Consider the following 20937-nt stretch of genomic DNA (forward strand, 5'->3'; position numbering starts at 1 on the left):
AGGCGAGCTAACATACTGCTGTTGTTTGTTAATGGTATTTGCTAAGCGCTTAACGTTGTGCTAGGCACTGTATGCCCTCCCATTGCTTGCAACACACTTCAGGATGACTTCTACAAGGCTTGGCTCTTTCCCAGAAGTAGTTCCTTCCACAGAAATACACCAGAGATGGTGAACTGGCGGAGACACAGGGAGGAGACTGTGAAATCGCCACCCTCCTTGGCCTCTCACTGCCTACTGAGGAGACCTCCCACCATCAGGAGACATTTCCAAATTTCTACTCCATGGCCCCTGCCGGTGACTGGTACTTCCTAGGAACCAAGCTCATGGCTCCGCCCAACTGTCCACCCCAAGGCAACCTGGCCGGTTGGTTCTATTGGCTCCTGGACACAAGTTTTTTTTTGATATGGCGGGAGGACTGGTTGTCAAAGCGGGGGCAACAGGCCCATCTTCCCAAAACGGCAATTGGGAGAGCAATTTTGGCCTTATATAGTGGAGCTACCAGCACAACCACTCAACACACTTGTGCCCAACACTTCAAGCAGTCTGCTGTGGGTCCGGGGGTCTTTTTACACACCCACATCCATAGGGTGTGTGATTTTTTCCATCCTTTATGCCTGGATATCAGGAGAGCACCTTCCATGTGTGTCCGGCCCTGTCACCACTCAGGAGGTGAAGCGGGCAGATCCAAGGGGAGAGTAAATATCTCCACCCACCCTGGTTTCTCCAGGCATTGCCTTTTTTCCCTTGTGATTTTGGTCTCTGAAGCTGTGGTCCCAGTGAGAATTCCTTCCTCCCTCCCTCCACCGCATCCTCCCTCTACGTTTCCCCAGTGTCAACTCCAAGACACCTGGGACTTTCACAGGTCCACAGAGTACAAGCTCACGCTGTGGTCTGAGAAGGTGCATGAGAGCCCCGGGAAATTTCTCCCTCCTAGTGTCTCTGGGTCTCTCCTCTCAAGAAGCTTTCACAGTCACATCCCCATAAAGACTATCTTTTTCTTGATGTAGGCAAAGACCAAGGAATGCCCCGAGGCAACCTTTCTTCCTCTCTTTAGTTCTCTCCCCCTTTACCACAGCTATCATCATTTATTCTAATATCTGTCTCCTTTCGAGCTCCTTGTGGGCAGGGAATGCGTCTATCAATTCTGTTGTACTGTACTCTCCCTAGAGCTCAGTACAGTGGTCTGCACATGGTAAGTGCTCAAGAAATACCTTTGATCGATAGATCGATTGGTCCCTCCTCAGTCTCTCTGCTCTCCGTTGACTTTCCTGGCTCTTTCGGTCCTTTGGAGTCCTCACCGCCTTTTGCTTTTCTCTAAAACCTTCTTTTGGGCTAATAGGAGGGTGCCTGTTTACAAATGTAATTATTTTAGGGACTGCCATGACGAGAAGACCAAACAACTCCCTGTCTTGGTTGCAGTTCTTGGCTCTCCTCTCCATCTCAGTGATTTAAAACAAGACAAAAAGCAGGGGGAGAATGGAAACAGGAGCCCGTCCCAAACGATTAATACTCTGACGATCTCACATGGAAACGTCTGCATCACAACAGTACTGACTCTACTGGATTACACAAACCTCAAACATAGGAAATTCTCAAATGTGGTGGTCACGAGTGTGTCTTTTAGCATTTAATATGAGACATTACAAACTAACAGAAGAGTTGTATGCCGTGTTGCTGTGAACCAAATATACAAACTAAGGTAAGTCAGTTAAGAAGAAACTGTGCCATAGAAACGCATGTACGTAAATACACCGATTAGCTAAAGTGAAATATGAATAATTTTCTACATTTAATAAAAACAACAATTTCTCATTGGAGGCTCTGGAAGTCTTGTCACATTTTTAACCCTCCCCCCCGCCCCCCTCCCCCAAATGTCTTAAAAGACATGGCTTTACAGCGGCTGCACAGAAAATATACACCCTCGAAGTCTGACTTTCATTTAAATACAAATGTACAAAATGTAAACTGAGACAATAGAGAAATTTACAAAACTTTTCTTTAAAAATAATAAAGACAAAAATTCAGTTCTAGTTATGATGCTATTTAAATACGTGCAAGTTGTCATTTCCATTGGATTTCTATTGCAATGTTCCAAATGGCCAAATCTGCTTCAAGCCACCTCGAGTGCTACCTCCCAAAACAGACCTGAGTGGAAATTTCCGCAGAAAACACGAGGTTCCACTTCCAGGAATGGACAGGAACCGTCCCCGGCTGGAAGGGGAAAGTCTGCTGTTCAAACTCAACAACGGTGGAGGCTCTTTCACAACATTAGAAGCTCCGGTTCTAGTGGAAGGATTTTGCCGACACTTCGTTTGCCGAAAGCTGGAGTGGGAACTAGCTGCTCCCGGTGGAGTTTGAACTTACATGGTTTGAATTTATGTGGTGGTTAAAACTGGTCTTGTTATTGGGAGAACTCTTGGAATTGTTCTGATGCTGAAGACCGACGAGAGAGAGAGAAAGAGAGAGAGAGAATACACCCAGTTATGATTTTCAAATCTACAATTTCGAGAGATTGTTTTGGAAAATTTGGTTCTCAGCACTTAGCTTTTTTTTTTTTTTTCAATTGGCATTTGTTAAGACTTACTATGTGCCAGGCACTGTACTAAGAACTGGGGTAGATAAAAGATAATCAGATTGGACACAGTCCATGTCCCACATGGGGATCACAGTCTTAATCCCCATTTTACCAAAGAGGTAACTGAGGCACTGAGAAGTGAAGTGACTTGTCCAAGGTAACACACAGTAGACAAGTGGCCAAGCCAGAATCAGAACCCAGGTCCTCTGACTCACAGGCCCGTGCTCTTTCCACTAGACCATGCTGCTTCCCTTTGGTCTTTACTGTTCTCCCTGCCTCTGGCTTTATAATGCCTTTCGCATTAGAGTAGGTGGCCTGCATCCTGGGGTCCAAGCCCGAAATGCGGGAGTCAGGGTATTCCGGCCTAAAATTTTGCATATCCTCTTTGGGGTCCGGAGGTGCCTAGAGAAACAAGGTGAGGGAAATTGTTTTATCACTCACTGGCACTCTGCAAATGATCACTTCTCCATTCTTTCTCTCTCACCCACTATCCTTGACCCTGATTCTCTTTATCAGAGGCAGAAGATACACAGATTCAAGGGAGGAGTGAATCAAAATGGGGACATCCAAGAGAAATCTTCGTTAAGTCACTTTGAAAATACAACTCCCATGCTCTGTCCACTAGGCCTCGCTGCTTCTCAGGGAGAACTGGCATTGAATTGTTCTGAAATGGACAGTCATTTTGCCATAATACAAGTCTAAGCCTGAATTTACAAGATTATTTGCTGGCTATCTCCAGATCATGAGTACAGGTTATATCCCAGCTGAATTTCCTCTCCAGTTGAGTATTAACCAGACAGCAAAACCTCACTCACTTGGGCAAAGGGAGAATCAATTGATCGATCAATCAATCAATGGTACTTATTGAGGACTTACTGTGTGCAGAGCTCTTGTACTAAATGCTTGGGAAAGTACAGTATGACAGAGTCGGGTAGACTCCTGATTTTAATCCATCACTTTGTCATAATATTGTTGAGGACGCAGTGCGAATAAGCAAAAAATTAGACAGAATTTTTAGAAATGCCACTGAATTAGCCAACCCTGGAATAAGCACTTTCCCACTTTTTTCCTTGAATCATTAACTCCTGCAATTCTCTTTATTTAGCTGGAACCTGGAAAACTGTCTTGAATTTTGGATCAGTGGTAGTCTGATCTATTTTTCCCTTCGCTTAATCAAATGTCCTGAATGTTTTAAAAGGACTCAATCCCCTTACCCTCTTGAGTGAACTAGACTGACCCCTCTTCACTCCCCTAGACTGTAAGCTCGGGCGGGCAGGGAATGTGTCTGGTCACTGTTCTGAACTCTTCCAAGAGCTTAGTACAGTGCTCTGCACCCAATAAGTGCTCAATAAATATGACTGAATGAATGAATAACACTTTCAAAAGGAACAGAACAAACAGGGGGCTTTACGAAGGAGGGTCATACAGGGTCATAATACATTCGATCCCCCTTCAGATCACCACTACTTCAGATCACTGCTCTCTTCACCTCAAATAACCTCCTAAAATCACATCTCTTCCATGTCTAAGCCCCTGTTTCTCCTATCTATCCCCCCTTCGCCTGTGCACTTGAGTGTGTTCCCCTTAAGCACTTGATATTCACCCCATCCTCAGGCCCACAGCACGTAGGTACATATCCTTACGCTCTCCCATTTCCCCTGTTCATTTTAATATCCATCTCCCTCTCTAGACCGCAAGCGCTTTGTGGGTAGGGGTGTCTACCAACTTGATTGAACTGTATTCTCCCAAATGGTATTGTATTCTCCCAAATGCTTAATACAGTGCTCTGCTCACAGTAGGCGTTCAGTAAATACCACTGATTAATTGGTACAGGTCAGAGCCAACTCCCAAGCCTCTCCCTGGACTGAAAAGAGCAAGGACTCTTCTGCTCCCTCCCCCTCACCCCACCCAATAAGCATGTTGCTTATTTTTCACCCAGTATCCAAGCTGGAAAAGAATTTCACGCGATGGAACGGCACACAGTTGGCTGCTTCCTTTCCCTCCCCTGAACAACCACTCTGGAGGCCCAGGCCTGCATTGTGGCTGAGCAGAGACAGCGGCGCTTGGTTCTACAAGGCTGCAGTTTAGGAATCTACCTTCCGCACTGCCAAAAGAGATTCCAGAGTCTGGGGAAAATGTCCCGGACCTCCTCGGTGAAGTCTCTGAGAGGAAGAACAAACCTCTTAGTGAGGATTGGGCTGGATTCTGCTGCATCTATTTTTCTACGAGGTAACTTATTGAACCCGTAACATTCACCTACACCATCATCCCTGATCGCCACATCTTCGGGAGGTGCAAGCCCCGAGCACCTCCAGGATCGGGCTCGGAGACAAATACTTTGCCACCCGAAGGATTGATTGTTCCTGCCTCGTGGATCACTTGGATTGATTCCTGATTTTCCCAGAATTGGTTGGGACCGACAGAGCCTCACCTGGCGGTTGGAGGAACTCACCTGTCGCTTGAATATTCGATGTAGCAATCCCTTTTTCGGCGGCTCCGGAGGATAGCTTCTGTTTAGGTCGGGTGAAAGAGTACCATTTGGTCCAAACACATTTAATTCCTTAAAACATTCTGTTTCTATCATCTGAAATAAGAGGAAAATAAAAACATAATATAAATATGAACATAATGTAAACTATAAATATAATCGCCCCACGCTGTCATTTTTCATTGCCAGAGAACAGGAACAGACAATAAGGTAGCTTCAGGAAGCGGAAAAAAAATCACAACCTATCATTTAAAATCCCTACCACAGTCAGCTTCTTCCCTGCACCATTATTCCAAAACAAGTCCTGTCACTTATTTTTTATTTATTTATTTTTTTGAGGAGGACTTGTCAAGCCCTTCCTATGGGCAGGGACTGCACTAAATACTGAGGTAGAGACAAGATGATCAGGTTGGATACAGTCCCTATTCCACATGGGGCTCTCAGTCTAAATTGGAGGGACAACGTGTATTTAATCCCCATTTTATAAATGAGGTAATTGAGGCACAAAGTCACTTGCCCAAGGTGACACAGCAGACAAGTGGCAGAGCGGGGATTTGGATCCAGGCCTACTGATTCCCAGGTCCATGCTCCTCTAGACTGTAAGCTCACTATAGGCAGGGAATGTATCTGATATATTGTTAGGTTGGACTCACCCAAGCACTCAGTACAGTGTTCTGCACAGAGTTAAGCACTCAATAAGTATGATTGATTGACTCCCGCTAGGCTATGCTGCTTGTGTAGTGGACAGAAGATAGGCCTGGGAGTCCAGAGGTCATGGGTTCTAATCCTAGCTCCACCACTTGTCTGTTGTGTGACCTTGGGTGAGTCACTTCACTTCTCTGGGCCTCAGGTACCTCATCTGGAAAATGAGGATCGAGAATGTGAGTCCCAAGTGCGACAGAGACTGTGTCCAACCGGATCTGCTTGTATTTACCCCAGGTCTTAGTACAGTACTTGGCACACAGTAAGCACGTAACAAATACGTGCCAAGTAAGCAAGTATAGATCAGTTTCCTCATCTATAAAGCCGGGATTCAGTACCTGGTCTTCCTCCTTCTTAGAGTGAGAGTCCCATTTGGATCAGGGACTGTGTTGGAGCTGATTATCCTACAGCTACACCTGCCCTCAGTACAGTTCGTGGCCCATAATGAGTTCCTCTAGACTGTAAGCTCACTGTGGACAGGGAACGTTTCTGTTTATTGTTATACTGTACTTTCCCAAGCACTTAGTACAGCGTTCTGCCCACAGTAAGCGCTCAATAAATATAACCGAATGAGTGTACAAAACCATTACTTTTCTCACTGTTAACAAAATCCCTCACTCCAGGTAACCGGCAATATGGAGGGGGCAAACTGTTGCATGATTAGTCTGAATTTCCTGATCCAACCTATCAAGTGAAGCCCATCCCAAGCTTGACCCCTGCCTTTCTTATGGCTGATTCTGTTATATAGTATTCTCCCCAGAGCTTAGTACAGTGATCTGAACATGGTAAGAGCTCAATACATACGATCGATTGATGCTCTGCACCCCTAAGATGGACCCTTTTCTTCAATACTCAGATGCCAAGCCTGTGGAGAGGACCCCAGAGACTCACCTCAGTTCAGGGACTGTACTTTTCAAAGTGACGGGGGCAAATAAAGAAAGGATTTGGGATGCGTCTGGCCCCCTGGATAGACACTCCACCCGGATCTGGCAACTCTTCCCTAACCCTTCTCCCCTCCGCTGGCTCCTTTCCTCTGCCTGGCTCACCTCGTTTTGCCACGGAATGGAGACTGATCCTGTGGAGAACTTGGAGTAGAAATCGTCATCTGTGTGGTCCAAGTTGACTCCTTTGACAGTGGAGAATTGCTCGATGTCCAGAACGTCCTTACAGTAAACCGCTCGGGGCTGACCCAGGAAAAAGTGAAGGAGAAACATTCAGTTGGCATTTAGTTAGCTCGGGAATAACGACTCGGCCTCTGACTATGCATTCACCTTCAAAGGTCAAACTGCTTTTCAACTGGTCAATCAATCAATCGATCAATCAATCAACAAGCAGCATAGCCTAGTGGATAGAGCACGGGCCTGGGAGTCAGAAGGACCTGGGTTCTAGTTCCAGCTCTGCCATTTGTCTGCTGTGTGATCTCGGGCAAGTTGCTTAACTTCTCTGTGCCTCAGTTCCCCTCACCTGCAAAATGGGGATTAAGACTGTGAGCCACATGTGGGACAGAGACTGTGTCCAATGAGATGTGTTTGTATCCACTTCAGTGCTTAGAAGAGTACCTGGCACATATATAACGCTTAACAAATACCTCAGTTCCTATTAGTATTATTATTTTTGTGGTAGTTATTGAGTGCGTACAGTGTGCAGAGCACAGCATTAAGCACTTGGAAGAGTGCGGTGGAGTAAGTAGGTGTGATCCCTGCTCTCAAGGACCTTACAGCGTAGTGGGGAGGCTGACACTAATAGAAATGACAGGTGGAGGAAGCGACCATGAATAAAGATATCAAGCAATGAGCTGTATTCCTTGAGCACTTTCTATGGTCTGAGCACTGTACTAAGCGCTTGAGAGAGTACAGTATATCAGGGTTGGGAGACATGCTCCCTGCCCACAAGGAGCTTAGAGTCTAGATGGGGAGATAGGCAGTAAAATAAATTACAGATATGTACAGAAGTGCTGGTGGGGAAGGGGATGGGGAAGTAGCTACGTGGTAATGATTCAGGTGCGTGGGTGATGCAATAGGGAGGGAGATTCGGTGGGAATCAGTTGTTCATGCAGAGAAGGCCTCCTGGAGAAGAAACAAGGAACGCATCTACCAACTCTGTTTTACTGTACTCTCCCGAGCGCTCAGTAAAGTGCTCGGCACACGGTAAGCGCTCGAGAAATACCACCGATCGATTGAGTTGGGATGGCTTTGAAGATGGGGAGAGTGGTGGACTGCTAGATGTGAAGGGGAGGGAGGTCTAGGCAGGAGGGAGGTCGTGAGCAAGAGGTTGATGGTGAGAGTGAGGCATTAAGTAGGTTAGCATTAAGAGAGGGGAAGTGTGCGGACTGGATTGGAGTGACAGAGTAGCATAGATAAGTAGCGGGGAGAGAGGTGTTCTATTCAACCTTCTCTTATATGAACTATCATTATTATTGCTATTTATTAAGTGCTTGCTACGTGATGGGGTAGATACCAGCTTATCAGGTTGGACACAGTCCCTTCCCACATAGACATCCCTTCCCACATAGACATGTCCCTCTTGACTGTAAACTTATTGTGAGCAAGCAATGTGTCTGTTTACTGTTGCACTGTACTCCTCCAAGTGCTTAGTACAGTGCTCTGCACACAGTAAATGCCCAATAAATGACCGAATGAATGGCCCACAGTCTTAATCCCCATTTTACAGCTGGGGTAACTGAGGCAGGAAGAAATTAAGTTACCCAAGGTCACACCGTGGGCAGGTGGCAGAGCCGGGATTAGAACCCTGGTCCTCTGACTCCCAGGCTCGTGCTCTTTCCACTAGGCCACGCTGCTTCTCACAGCCAAGGATCCTCCACAAAAGGAGATGAAAGTCTCTAGACCGTTTCATCTCTATGCATAGAGCACATAAGCAATGTGGAAAGTAATTCTATATCTATGTGGAAGGCAATTACGGTTAAACTAGTAATAGAAACATTTGGGCTCACTTCTAAGTCTTAATTAAACTGTTAGGAGTCTTGTGTTAGCCCCAAACTTATTCCAGACTCTCCTGGGCTCTTTACAAAAAAGAAACACAAGCTTGTCTTCTATTTCTTCCTTTTGAAACAGGTCAGGACATGAAGCTTCAACTGGCAGGAACAACCAGGCCACATAGTAAACTGCAGAGCAAACTGGAGACGCTAAAGTAAATGTCTGTCGGTTTCAAGCTCCTCTGGTTTGGTTGAATTTGCTGTAATGCCGCCCGGAGCTGCCAAACTGTTACTTTCCTTAATGTGCTTAATCTTCAGGGTTTCCTTAGAACCACAGGGGAAAGGGGAGGTGAAAAGGGCCAGTGGTAGATAGGACTGTAAGCCCGTTGTGGGTCGAGAACAGGTCTACCAATCCTGTTATATTGTATTCTCCCATGCGCTTAGCACAGGGCCCTGCACACAGCAAGTGCTCAATAAATACGACCGATTGATTGGTTCTCGGAAAGAGCATGATCTTGAAGGGCCAAATGCAAAATGAAACTCTCAAGCCTGCTGAGTATGATGCCCAGCCACCCTCTACAGTGACTAGTATATTACACCCTCGAGATAATGTTGGAGAATATGGCTGTGTCTGGACTGGGATGGGAGTGAGGAGGGTAATTTAGTTATTTTTCTGAGTTTGTTTTTCCTCCTACATTGTAAAATCCTTTGGGTAGGGACATTTTTGTATTTTTCCAAGTGCCTAATGTAACGTAGGTGCTCACCAAATATTAGCAATCATAATAACCTCTCTAAAGGCTGACTGAAACACATCAGCTGGAGAAGCAGCATGGCCTAGTGGAAAGAGCCAGGGAATCTGAGGACCTGGGTTCTAATCCCGGATCCACCACATCTGCCTTGTGACCTTGGGCAAGTCCTTTAACTTCTCGATTTAACTCATCTGCAAAATGGGGATTCCTACTTAAGTCTGTGAGCCCCACGTGGGACCTGATGACTTCGTACCTAACCAGGAGCTCACTACAGGGCTTGGCACACAGTTAGCGCTTAACTAATACCACAATTATTATTATTTATTACATCGCTCCTCTCTTAAAAACCTCCAGTTGCCATTTGCTTCTCACATAAAAGCAACTGCTAACCAGTGGCTTTCAGAATTGCCATCAGCTATCTCCCTCTTATCTATTCCCTCCTTTATCTCCTTTCACCCCAGCTTGCAATCTTCACTCCTTCTAGGCTAACGGCCTAACTATACTTTATTAGCAACTCTACTGTCAATAAATCAATCAATCATATTTATTGAGCGTTTACTATGGGCAGAGCGCTGTACTAAGCGCTTGGGAGAATACAATATAACAGAGTTGACAGACCCATTCCCTGCCCATAAGGAGCTTTCTGTCCTGTCGCTGCTTACACCTCCACCCTGCATGGAACTCTACTATCGCTGTCCCGTTTTGCTCCCACAAAACACAACTCTCTCGCCTTCCATGCTGTCCAAAAAAAAAAAAGCATTCCCTAGACTGTAAGCTCATCTTGAGCAGGAACGTATTTCTCAACTCCATTGTGTGTGGCCTTGGGCTAGTCACTTAACTTCTCTGTGCCTCAGTTACCTCATCTGTAAAATGGGGATTAAGACCGTGAGCCCCACGTGGGACAACCTGATCACCTTTTATCTACCCCAGCGTTTAGAACAGTGCTTGGCACACAGTAAGTGCTTAACCAATACCATAATAATAATTGTATTGTAATCTCCCAAGCATTTACTACAGTACCTTGCGCCTAATAAGTGCTCAATAAATACATTTGATTGAGGGTCTCCAGTAGGTACACCTTGACCCCACCTAGCTGGTCAAGTTACCATCCAGAATCTTATTATGATGATAATAAATACTATCGATTGATCGGAAAGGATCCCCTACTACACTGAGATTTAAAGTACACTATCACCATGGCTACCGATCAATCATATTTCTTGAATGCTTATTGTGTGTAGAGCCTTGTACTAAGCACTTGGGAGAATACACTGCAACAGAGTTGGTAGATGCATGTCCTGCCCACAACCAGCTTACAGTCTAGAGGGAGAGACAGACATTAATACAAATAAATAAATTACTAATAGGTACGTAAGTGCTGTGGGGCTGAGGGTACGGGTGGAGAAAAGGAGCGTATCCAAGTCGCTGCTAGTCTAAGATCCAGAGAGGAATGCAGGGGGAATAAGGTGGAAAGAGCATGGACCTAGGTGACCTTGTGACCCTGAGTGACCCTAACCTCTCTGGGCCTCAGTTTCCTTATCTGTAAAATGGGGATAAGGTAACCACCCTCCCTCCTTCTTCAACTGTGAGCCCAGTGAAGAACAGAAGCTCTGTCTGATCTGATCGTCTGTCACTACCACAGCACTTAGCCCAGGGTGGGTGCTGGATCTACACTACTATTATGCTGTAGGTGCATCCGCACTGCAGGCTAGTTGGATTCTGGAGACAGATGGTTTGAAAGAAAATTCTGGATTTTTGAGGGTATTACATCCTGAACTGAAAACACAGATATTCTCCTAGGCATAGATGGAGGGGGAAGATATTTTGCGATTTTGGCTTTATCAGCTGTTACTCACATCGGGAACAAAAGGAGGATCCAGCATCCCTGCTTCCAAGCGCTTGAAATTCATGTTTCGGAAAAACGGGTGTCTCTTCACTTCTGCAGCCCCGTCCTCTTGGCAACCCAGTCTCTGCTTCACATCTTTGGTTAGTAGCTGCAACCGGAAAAACAGAAGGGATTCTGGTGAGACTGAGATGCAATTGAACCTTTGGAAACAGACTTCCCCACCCGGCCCCATGCCTGCTCAGGAGTTGAAGTAGGGAGATTTCGCCTCTTTAATAAAATCCACTCTTTGGAAGCTGTACCTCAACTGCTAAACCTAAACCAAGAAGAACACACTCTTCTTTCTCTCCTCCATCGTTTCCCCGGATTAAAGCCATAACTGAGTATCATCTTAGCAGTGTGAAGTGATGCCATCTGAGTCTTGGTGGTCGGAGGCTACTGAGGTCAGTAGATAGCTGGATGCCTACTAGGGCAGGCACCAATCTCTTACTTTTTTTGTACTCTTCCAAGTGCTTAGTACAATGCTCTGCATATAATAGTTGCTGAATAAATATTGCTGATTGGTCAGTTGCTTCAGCAGTTACCCCACCCTGGCACAAGCCGAGTGTCTCTCTGGGACCAACTTCAAATCCTTTCGGTTGTACTCATGAGCTAGTTAATAAAAACAATAATAATAATAATATTTTAAGAAATGTACTAAGCTCTGGATAGATGTCAGATAATCATGTCTAAATGAGAGGGAGAAACGGTATTGAATCCCCATTTTACAGATGAGGAAACTGAGGCACAGAGAAGTTAGGTGAATTGTCCAAGGATACACAGCAGACAAATGGCAGATCCGGGATTAGAATCCAGATCCTTTGACTCCCAGGCCGGTGCCTTTTTCCAATAGGCCATGCCGTTTCCCATGTTAAAAAAGGAATGGGAAAAACGATGTGAGTCTTTCAAATCAATGGGGATTCTTTGCAGTTAACTAAGAGTGGCTCTTAGGACAACAGGGAGAAGCAAACCCTAACCTACCTCGGCCCCTAGTTACTGCAGGCAGGGTTCACAACAGGCCAGACGGCAGCTTTGGCACTTTTATTTTATTGCTGTAGGAGAAAGCATCCAGTACATCCTCCTTACAGCATTAAAGCCCCGACGGTCGCTTCAAATGGCTTTCTCACCGGTTGCTTTAGTAGTCAAAGGCCCAAAGTAAGGATCAAACCCTCAGCAAGTGCCTGTTGACTGAAAGTCAGCCTAGATCTTCTTTGGATGTCAACTACTAATAAAATAATAATACTGATTATAGTATTTGTTAGCACTTACTATGTGCCAGGCACCGTATAAAGCACTGGGAGAGATACAAATAAATAGGGTTGGACACAGTCCCCGGAGCCACACGGGGCTCACAGTCTTCATCCCCATTTTACGGACAGGGTAACCGAGGCCCAGGGAAATCCATGGCTCAGTGGAAAGAGCAAGGGCTTGGGAGTCAGAGGTCGTGGGTTCTAATCCCAGTTCTGCCACTTATCAGTTTATCAACTGTGTGACTTTGGGCAAGTCACTTAACTTCTCTGTGCCTCAGTTACCTCATCTGTTAAAATGGGGATTAAGAGTGTGAGCCCCACGTGGGACAACCTAATTACCTTGTATCTACCCAGCGCATAGAATGGTGCTTGGCACTTAGTAAGCGCTTAACAAATACCAAAATTATTATTATTATTAAATGAAGTGACTTGCCCAAGGTTGCACAGCAGACAAGTGGCAGAGCTGGGATTAGAACCCAGGTCTTTCTGTCTCCCAGGCCCATGCTCTACCCATTAAAGCCATGATGATTTTCTAAAAAAGTTGATATGCTAGCTTTATGCCTTTATGTACAACTTTCTTATCTAAACAATAAACCATGTTCTACTCCAGAGATCAGTGAGAGAATAATCCTTTTAAGATGGTTAGGCTAATGAGAAAAGGATTCTTACTAGAGTCCAGGGAAAACACATTACCCGCCCCCCCCATCTTTCTCAATTTTGGGGGGGGTCGATCCACCAATATTTTAATTAAAACCTAACCCACTAGCTCAGGTTTCCAAGTCAAAGAACCAACCTTTTTCAGGAGAGGGAATAGCAGTGGCCACCACAACTGTCATGATCTCGGTAATGAAGGTTTTGTCCTGTCACCCTGGCTTTTAATGGGTAGACCATGGGATGAATCATGGCTCAGTGGAAACAGGCCAGGCCTGGGAGTCAAGAGATCTAACTTCCCTGAGAAGCACTGTGGGCTAGTGGCTAGAACATTGGCCTGGAAATCAAGACATGGGTTCTAATCCCAGCTCCACCACTAGTCTGCTGGGTGACTTTGGGCAAGTCATTTCACTTCTCTGTGCCTCAATTTCATCTGTAAAATGGGGATTAAGACGGTGAGCCCCATGTGGGACAGGGACTGTGTCTAACCTGAATATCAATCAATCAATCATATTTATTGAGCACTTACTTTATGCAAAGCACTGAACTAAATACTCGGATGAGTAGAGTATCTTGTATCTACTGCAGTGCTTGGATAATAATAATAATAAATAATAGTAATATTTGTTAACTACTTCCTATGTGCCAAGATCTGGGGTAGACACAAGGCAATCAGGCTGGAGAGAGTCCCTGTCCCACAAGAGGCTTTACAGTCATGAAAATGCTTAACAAATACTACACATTGTTATTTTTATTACTATCATTATTCATTCAATAGCATTTATTGAGCGCTTACTAAGCAGAGCACTGTACTAAGCGCTTGGAATGTACATTATTATTATTACCAACCCCCCCATAATTGGAATGGCCCCCACACAGCACACCTCCTGGTCACCCCAGCCTTTTTTATGTTGTCTCTTCTGAACCTTGGTCACCGGCCCGGCCTGTGGAGTTCTCTATTGGAGAAATAACCGCGACGGTAACAGTTGCAAAAATCCAGCATCGGAAGAGAGAGGAAAAATAGGAGAGATGGACAGAAATGACGCTGTGACCTCAGTGAAGTCTCGCATGAGATTCCATTGCCCATATGGATTTGGGAAAAGTCAAGTCAGTCAGATCAACCAACTACACAGCTTTGAGTTTCCTAAGACGTTTTGTCCACCAGAGGGTAGCAGGAGAACAGCCAATGACAATGACTGATTCATAAAAGTCCAGCATCTGGCCGGCATTCGCAAAGCCCGGGCACCAGAACCATTAAACCATCTTGCCGAATAATGAGATTCGCAATCGACCCACACTCCATTTGGGAGCAGTGTGGCCTGGTGGAAACTGCACCGGCCTGGGAGTCAGAGGACCTGGGTTCCCGTCTCAGCTCCGCCCCTTGTCTGCTGGGTGACCTTGGGGAAATCACTTCACTTTTTTGCACCTAAAATTCACTCATCTCTAAAATGAGGATTAAATCCTACTCCCTCTTATTTAGACTGTAAGTCCCATGTGGGACTTACAAATAGTGCTGATCAATTATAATTATTATTAGCATTATCATTGTTATTACACCAAGCAAGATGCAGTTGCACCCATGGAGCAGTTGTTATTATTTCTGCGTGACTCTTCTAAAAATGTCAAATGCACACACGTGTGAAAATTCAGAAAGCAGTATCGTAGGCTGTGACGATAAAAGCCACAAGAGCTCTTGGGACATTACCGCTACCCAGTTCCCAGTGATCACGAAGCCTTCACAGATAATAGGTTAAAAAGAGTTCCAAGCTAACAGTTGCTTTAATGACCACAAGACCAAGGAGGATCAAGTGCTCAGTACAGTCTTCTGCACACAGTAATTGCTCAATACTGAATGATTGATTTGATCCCTCTAGGTTGTGGGCAGGAAACGTCTCTCTCGTTCACCCCACACATCCGATCCGTTACCGAGACCTGCCGGTTTCACCTTTACAATATCGCCAAGATCCGCCCTTTCCTCTCCACCCAAACGGCTACCTTACCGCTACGGGCTCTCGCTATATCCCGGCTAGACAACTGTGTTGGCCTTCTCTCTGATCTCCCTTCCTCCTCTCTCGCCCCGCTCCAGTCTATTCTTCACTCCGCTGCCCGGCTCATCTTCCCGCAGAAACGATCTGGGCATGTCACTCCCCTTCTTAAACAACTCCAGTGGTTGCCTGTCGACTCCGCTCCAAACAAAAACTCCTCGCTCTAGGCTTCGAGGCTCTACATCACCTTGCCCCTTCCCACCTCTCCTCCCTTCTCTCTTTCCACCGCCCATCCCGCACGCTCCGCTCCTCCGCCGCCCACCTCCTCGCCATCCCTCGGTCTCGCCTATCCCGCCGTCGACCCCCGGGCCGCGCCCTCCCGCGGTCCCGGAACGCCCTCCCTCCTCACCTCTGCCAAACTGATTCTCTTCCCCTCTTCAAAACCCTACTCAAAACTCACCTCCTCCAAGAGGCGTTCCCAGACTGAGCTCCCCTTCTCCCTCTACCGCCCCCCCCTTCACCTCTCCGCAGCTTAACCCTCTTTGCCCCCCATCTCCCTCTGTTCCTCCCCCTCTCCCTTCCCAACCCCTCAGCACTGTACTCGTCCGCTCAACTATATATATTTTCATCACCCTATTTATTTTGCTAATGAAATGTACATCGCCTCGATTCTATTTAGTCGCCATCGGTTTTTACGAGACGTTCTTCCCCTCGACTCTATTTATCGCCATCGTTCTCGTCTGTCCGTCTCCCCCGATTAGACCGTAAGCCCTTCAAACGGCAGGGACTGTCTCTATCTGTTGCCGACTTGTTCATTCCAAGTGCTTAGTACAGTGCTCTGCACATAATAAGCTCTCAATAAATACTATTGAATGAATGAATGAATGAATACGACCACTTTGATGCCTTACCATTACGATCAAATTGATGCTAAAAATCACACTCCAAAAGACCTTTCCCGACGAAGTCCTCATTTCCTCTACTCCCTCTGCCTTCTGTATTGTCTAAGCACTTGAATCTGTACCCTTTAAGCACTCGATATTCACCCACCCTTAGCTCTGCAACACTCACCGTAGATATCCATAATTTATTTTAATGTCTGTCTCCCACTCTAGACTGTAAAAGGGCTTTGTGGGCAGGGAACGCGTCTACCAACTCTGTTGAATTGTGCTCTCCCAAGCCCAACTGTTATTAGTTCAGTACTTTGAACACACTAAGTGCTCAATAAAGCACCTACTGTGCTTTATTTATAGGGAAGCAGTGTGGTGTAGTGGATAGAGCACAGGCCTGGGAGTCAGAAGGTCATGGGTTCTAATCCCTGCTCCACCCCATGTCTGCTGTGTGACCTTGGGCAGGTCACTTCACTCCCCGTGCCTCAGTTACCTCCTCTGTAAAGTGGGGACTGAGAATGTCAGCCCCCAAAGGGACCGTGTCCAAACCGCATTTGCTTGTATCTACCCCAGCGCTTAGTACATTGCCTGGCACATAGTAAGCGCTTAACAAAAACCACAATTATTAATAATACTATTGCCTGATTGATCTCAAGCTCTTTCTTAAACCATTAGAACGCCACAATAGCTTCCAACAATAAAACTGAAACGCACACATACATATTTAAGTGTTTGGCTCTTGGTCTTGAGGCCCTCCTTTGTCTGGGTGTTTAGTTGAAAAGGCCACTGTAGAAGCCGCTCTCCCAAGCCTACTTGGAGTAGTCCACACCCAAAAACCGTCCTTTGCTATACTGTCATGTCTATTTGTAGCATTAGGCTGCGTTTTCACTTCCGCCTCCTTCTCTTACAATTCGGTCGGGCCTTCTGTTCCCTTTTGGATTGTGGCATGCCATGCTGGTCTATCTGCCACAGCTGCCTCCCGATTTTCAGCCGGGATGCCGTATAATCTGGAATTTCCCTTTGCCGATACCTTAAGATGCTTCCTAGATTTACAGGGATACATTCTCTCTGACGTTCTCCCAAAGGATATGCTCGACTTTCGGATTCAACTGCTTATTTCCTCGACCGTTCCTGAATCGGACAGGGTTTTGCCTAGATGACAATTCTGGTACAACAAAGGAGATGTCCCCCTCAAGACCGTAAGCTCCTTGAGGGCCGCGAATGTGTTAACCATCCTTGTTGTACTGTACTCTCCTAAGTGCTGAGTACGGTGCTTTGCACATGGGAAGTGCTCAATAAATACCACTGATTGATTGAAGATGCAATTAGGCACTTAAGTCTGCTCTCTTCATTCTGCTTTATCTCGCTGATCTCCTCCTACGAAAACCCATCGTGCACACTTTATTTTTCTCAGGCCAACCTATTCACTGCCATCTCTCTCACCGCCGAGAAACCTTTGTCTTTGTCCTTCCTCTGGCCTGGCACTCCCTCCCCATTCAGATCCGACAGCCCAACACTCTCCTCATCAGAGAGGCAGCGTGGTGGGATAGAGCATGGGCCTAGGAGTCGGAAGGTCATGGGTTCTAATCCCAACTCTGCTACTTGTCTGCTGCGTGATCTTGGGCAAGTCACTTTTCACTTCTCTGGGCCTCAGTTACCTCATCTGTAAAATGGGGATCGAGACTGTGAGCCCACGTGGGGCAGGGACTGTCCAATCCGATCTGCTTGTCTCTACCCCAGAGCTAAGTATAGTGCCCGGCACATAGTTAAGCACTTAAATACCATAATCATTATTATCATTACTAAACGCTCAATAAATACCGAGCGCTGACCGATCGATCGGTTGTATATAAAGCAGAATGACATTTGTGGTTTCCACAGACTTACTGTCAGACTGGTTGGCTTTGCAGATCAATCAGTCCATCAGTGGTATTTACTGAGCACCTATTATGTAGAGAGCACTGCCCTAAGCAATTAGGAGGGTATAATGGAGATGGAAGACATGATCCTTGTTTTCAAAGCACTTAGAGTCTAAGGGAGAATTCAGATGAAAAAGAAGAAAGAAAAATGGGTACTCAGATTTGAAAGTGTTTAAACGAGAAACTACATCGGTTGAAAAATACGGAATTGTTGTGGATAGGTATGGGTATGTAAGTGCAGGTTAGTGCAGAAGTGATGAGTTAGACTGTAAGGTCTAGACTATAAGCTCGTTATTGGCAGGGAAAGTGTCTGCTAATCCTATTATACTGTATGCTCCCAAGTGCTTAGTACAGTCCTCTGAACATAGTAAGCCCTCAATAAATACCACTGATTGATTGATAACCTGGGAAGCAGCAGCCTAGTGGATAGAGCAAGGTCCGGGAAGGCAGAAGGATCTGGGTTCTGATCTTGACTCCACCACTCCTCTGCTATGTGACCGTGAGCAAGTCACTTCACTTTCTCTATGTCTCAGTTACCTCATCTGTAAAATGGGGATTAGGACTGTGAACCCCATGTGGGACAGGGACGGTTTCCAAGCCGATTTACCTGTATCCACCCCAACGCTTAGTACAGTCCCTGGAACCTAGTAAATGCTTAACAAATACCACAATTATTACTATCAATAATTATATAATAACAATAATAACAACAATAATAATAAAAGAGAAAGCTAATCAGGGAAGGCGTCCTGGAGGAAATGTGATTTCAGAAGGGCTTTGAAGATTAGGAGAGTTACTATGGTCTCCAGTGAATCTGAAAAGGGAAGGATTTGGAGGTAGAGATGAGAATGAGGCCCAGTGAACAGGTTAAGGTTGAGAGGAAGGAAGAGTGCGAACCGGCGTGCAGTGGGAGAAGAGAGTGGATAAGTGAGAGGGAGAGAGCCGACGGAGTGCCTGACGGCCGATCGTCAAGACGTTCTAATGGATGTCGAGAAAAGGAAACCACTGAACGCTTTTGTGGAGAAAGAAGTCATGTACAGCAAAGTTTTAGAAAAACAATCCCGAAAGCAGAAGAAAGTATGGAGTGGGAAGTCGAGAGACTAGAAGGAGGGAGAATAGTGAGGAGGCTGATACAGAAGCTAACCAAGGCTATGACAAGTGCCTGACCCAGGGTCCTGGTTGACTGAATAGAGAGGGGCAAATCTGGGAAATGCTATGGAGGAGGATTTACCGACACACTGAATACCAAGATAGAAGGATTCGGGGAGGATGATGAGAAGCAGTGTGGCCTGAAGGTAAGAGCACAGGCCTGGGAGTCGGAAGACATGGGTTCTAATCCCAGCTCCGTCACTCATCCGCCGTGTGGCCTTGGGCAACTCACTTCACTTCTCTGGGCCTCAGTTCCGTCACCTGTAAGGTGGGGATTAAAGCCTGTGAGCCCCATGTGGGACACAGACGCGTAGCTGGTATCTACCCCAACGCTTAGTACGGTGCCTGGCGCATAGTAAGCGTTTAACGAACACCGTCAAGATAAATAATCCAACATTCCAGGACTATTCACCCCCCAGAGAAGAAAGCCAGCTTCTTCTGCCCTTTCGCTTGCCTGCCATTTGGGGCAGGCACAGGGCTCCGTGGAGTCGAGGCTCGCCCCCCAACCGGTTGGCAGCTACTTAAACAGCCTGGGAGTGATTCTCTCGAGCAGTTGCTGTGGCTGCTGTCCGCTCGCTGACTCCTAATGCTGCTCTTTAGTGCCAAGGGATAGCGGAGCAGCATTAGCTAGCCTGGCAGGAGAAACGCTGGCACTGCCCGCCTGCTGCTAAGCCTGCGACCCACTGAGAGGCCTCAAATGCCCGCTTCAAGAAAGGAGGGGACACGCAGGCTGTCCTGAGGGGATCGAGCATTTTCCTCTTTTCTCCCTTCCTCTTCACCCCCATTTTTAGAGAAGCAGCATGGTGTAAGGGCTAGAGCACGGGCCTAAGAGTCAAAAGGTCACGGATTCTAATCCTGGCTCCGCCCCTCGTCTACTGTGTGACCTTAAGCAAGTCATTTCACTTCTCTGGTCCTCAGTTACCTCAGCTGTAAACTGAGGATTGAGAGTGTGAGCCCCTCGTGGGACATGGACTGCGTCCACCCCAGCGCTTAGTACAGTGCTTGGTAGGTACGCCATGATTATTATTATTTTTTAGGAAACTGAGGCACAGAGAAGTGAAGTGATATGCCCAAGGTCACAGAGCAGACAAGTGGTGATGCCGGAATTAGAACACAGGTCCTTCTAACTCCCAGACCCGTGCTCTATCTACCAGGCCATCCTGCTGCTCTAACCTCCGGGTTTCCTACCCCATCCTCCAGGATGGGGGCCTTTACGAAGCTGAACAGCTCTAGACCCTGAGTTTGTTGTGGGCAGGGAACATGCCTGCTAATTCTGTTGTTTTGTACTTTCCCAAGTGCTTAGTACAGTGCTCCTCATATAATAAGTGCTCGATAAATATGATTGATTTGATTTAAGAATGCACACATCAGCACAAATCTATTTCTCTTTAGGTGAGAGAAAAATCCGTTCAGTTATAACAAAAACAATATACCATCAGAGAGCCACCATAACAAACCAAGAAATGCCAACCACGCAGACGAAAACTCTACCGCTGGATAAACATAATCGAGCAGTGATTTACTGCTGATATTATTTCCCTAGGCAAAAGTATCTCAAGAACATTTCCAGAGATGCTAATGAAATGAATGGGTCTGGTAGAGGAGCTGAAGCTAATGGAGAAATTGAAGTACATCAGAGCAGATCTAATGTTCAACTCAGATCTCGGAGGGGGTCCGCAAACACTAGTCAGCCATCCGTTGGAACAGAATATTCATCATAAGTTGGGCTCAATGTAGAAGGCAGTGCTACTGCATAACTATGTCA

At 46.2% G+C, this 20937-nt stretch overlaps 1 protein-coding gene across 2 annotated transcripts in view; it reads right to left on the bottom strand.

Annotated features, from left to right (window-relative positions):
• Window positions 1-1049: 1049 nt before the first annotated feature.
• GRK5 (G protein-coupled receptor kinase 5) overlaps window positions 1050-20937 on the bottom strand; it is a 263650-nt gene continuing 243762 nt past the window's right edge. For both annotated transcript variants that reach the window (XM_029080574.2, XM_029080575.1), the window contains 4 exons: window positions 11303-11440; window positions 6812-6949; window positions 5028-5159; window positions 1050-2433 (listed from right to left, as the gene is read on the bottom strand). In XM_029080574.2, coding sequence (XP_028936407.1) covers window positions 2335-2433; window positions 5028-5159; window positions 6812-6949; window positions 11303-11440 — 507 coding nt within the window. In that variant the 3' untranslated portion in view covers window positions 1050-2334. The remainder of the gene's footprint in view (window positions 2434-5027; window positions 5160-6811; window positions 6950-11302; window positions 11441-20937) is intronic.

The sequence above is a fragment of the Ornithorhynchus anatinus genome, chromosome 16, assembly GCF_004115215.2.
Source record: "Ornithorhynchus anatinus isolate Pmale09 chromosome 16, mOrnAna1.pri.v4, whole genome shotgun sequence".
Taxonomy (NCBI): domain Eukaryota; kingdom Metazoa; phylum Chordata; class Mammalia; order Monotremata; family Ornithorhynchidae; genus Ornithorhynchus; species Ornithorhynchus anatinus.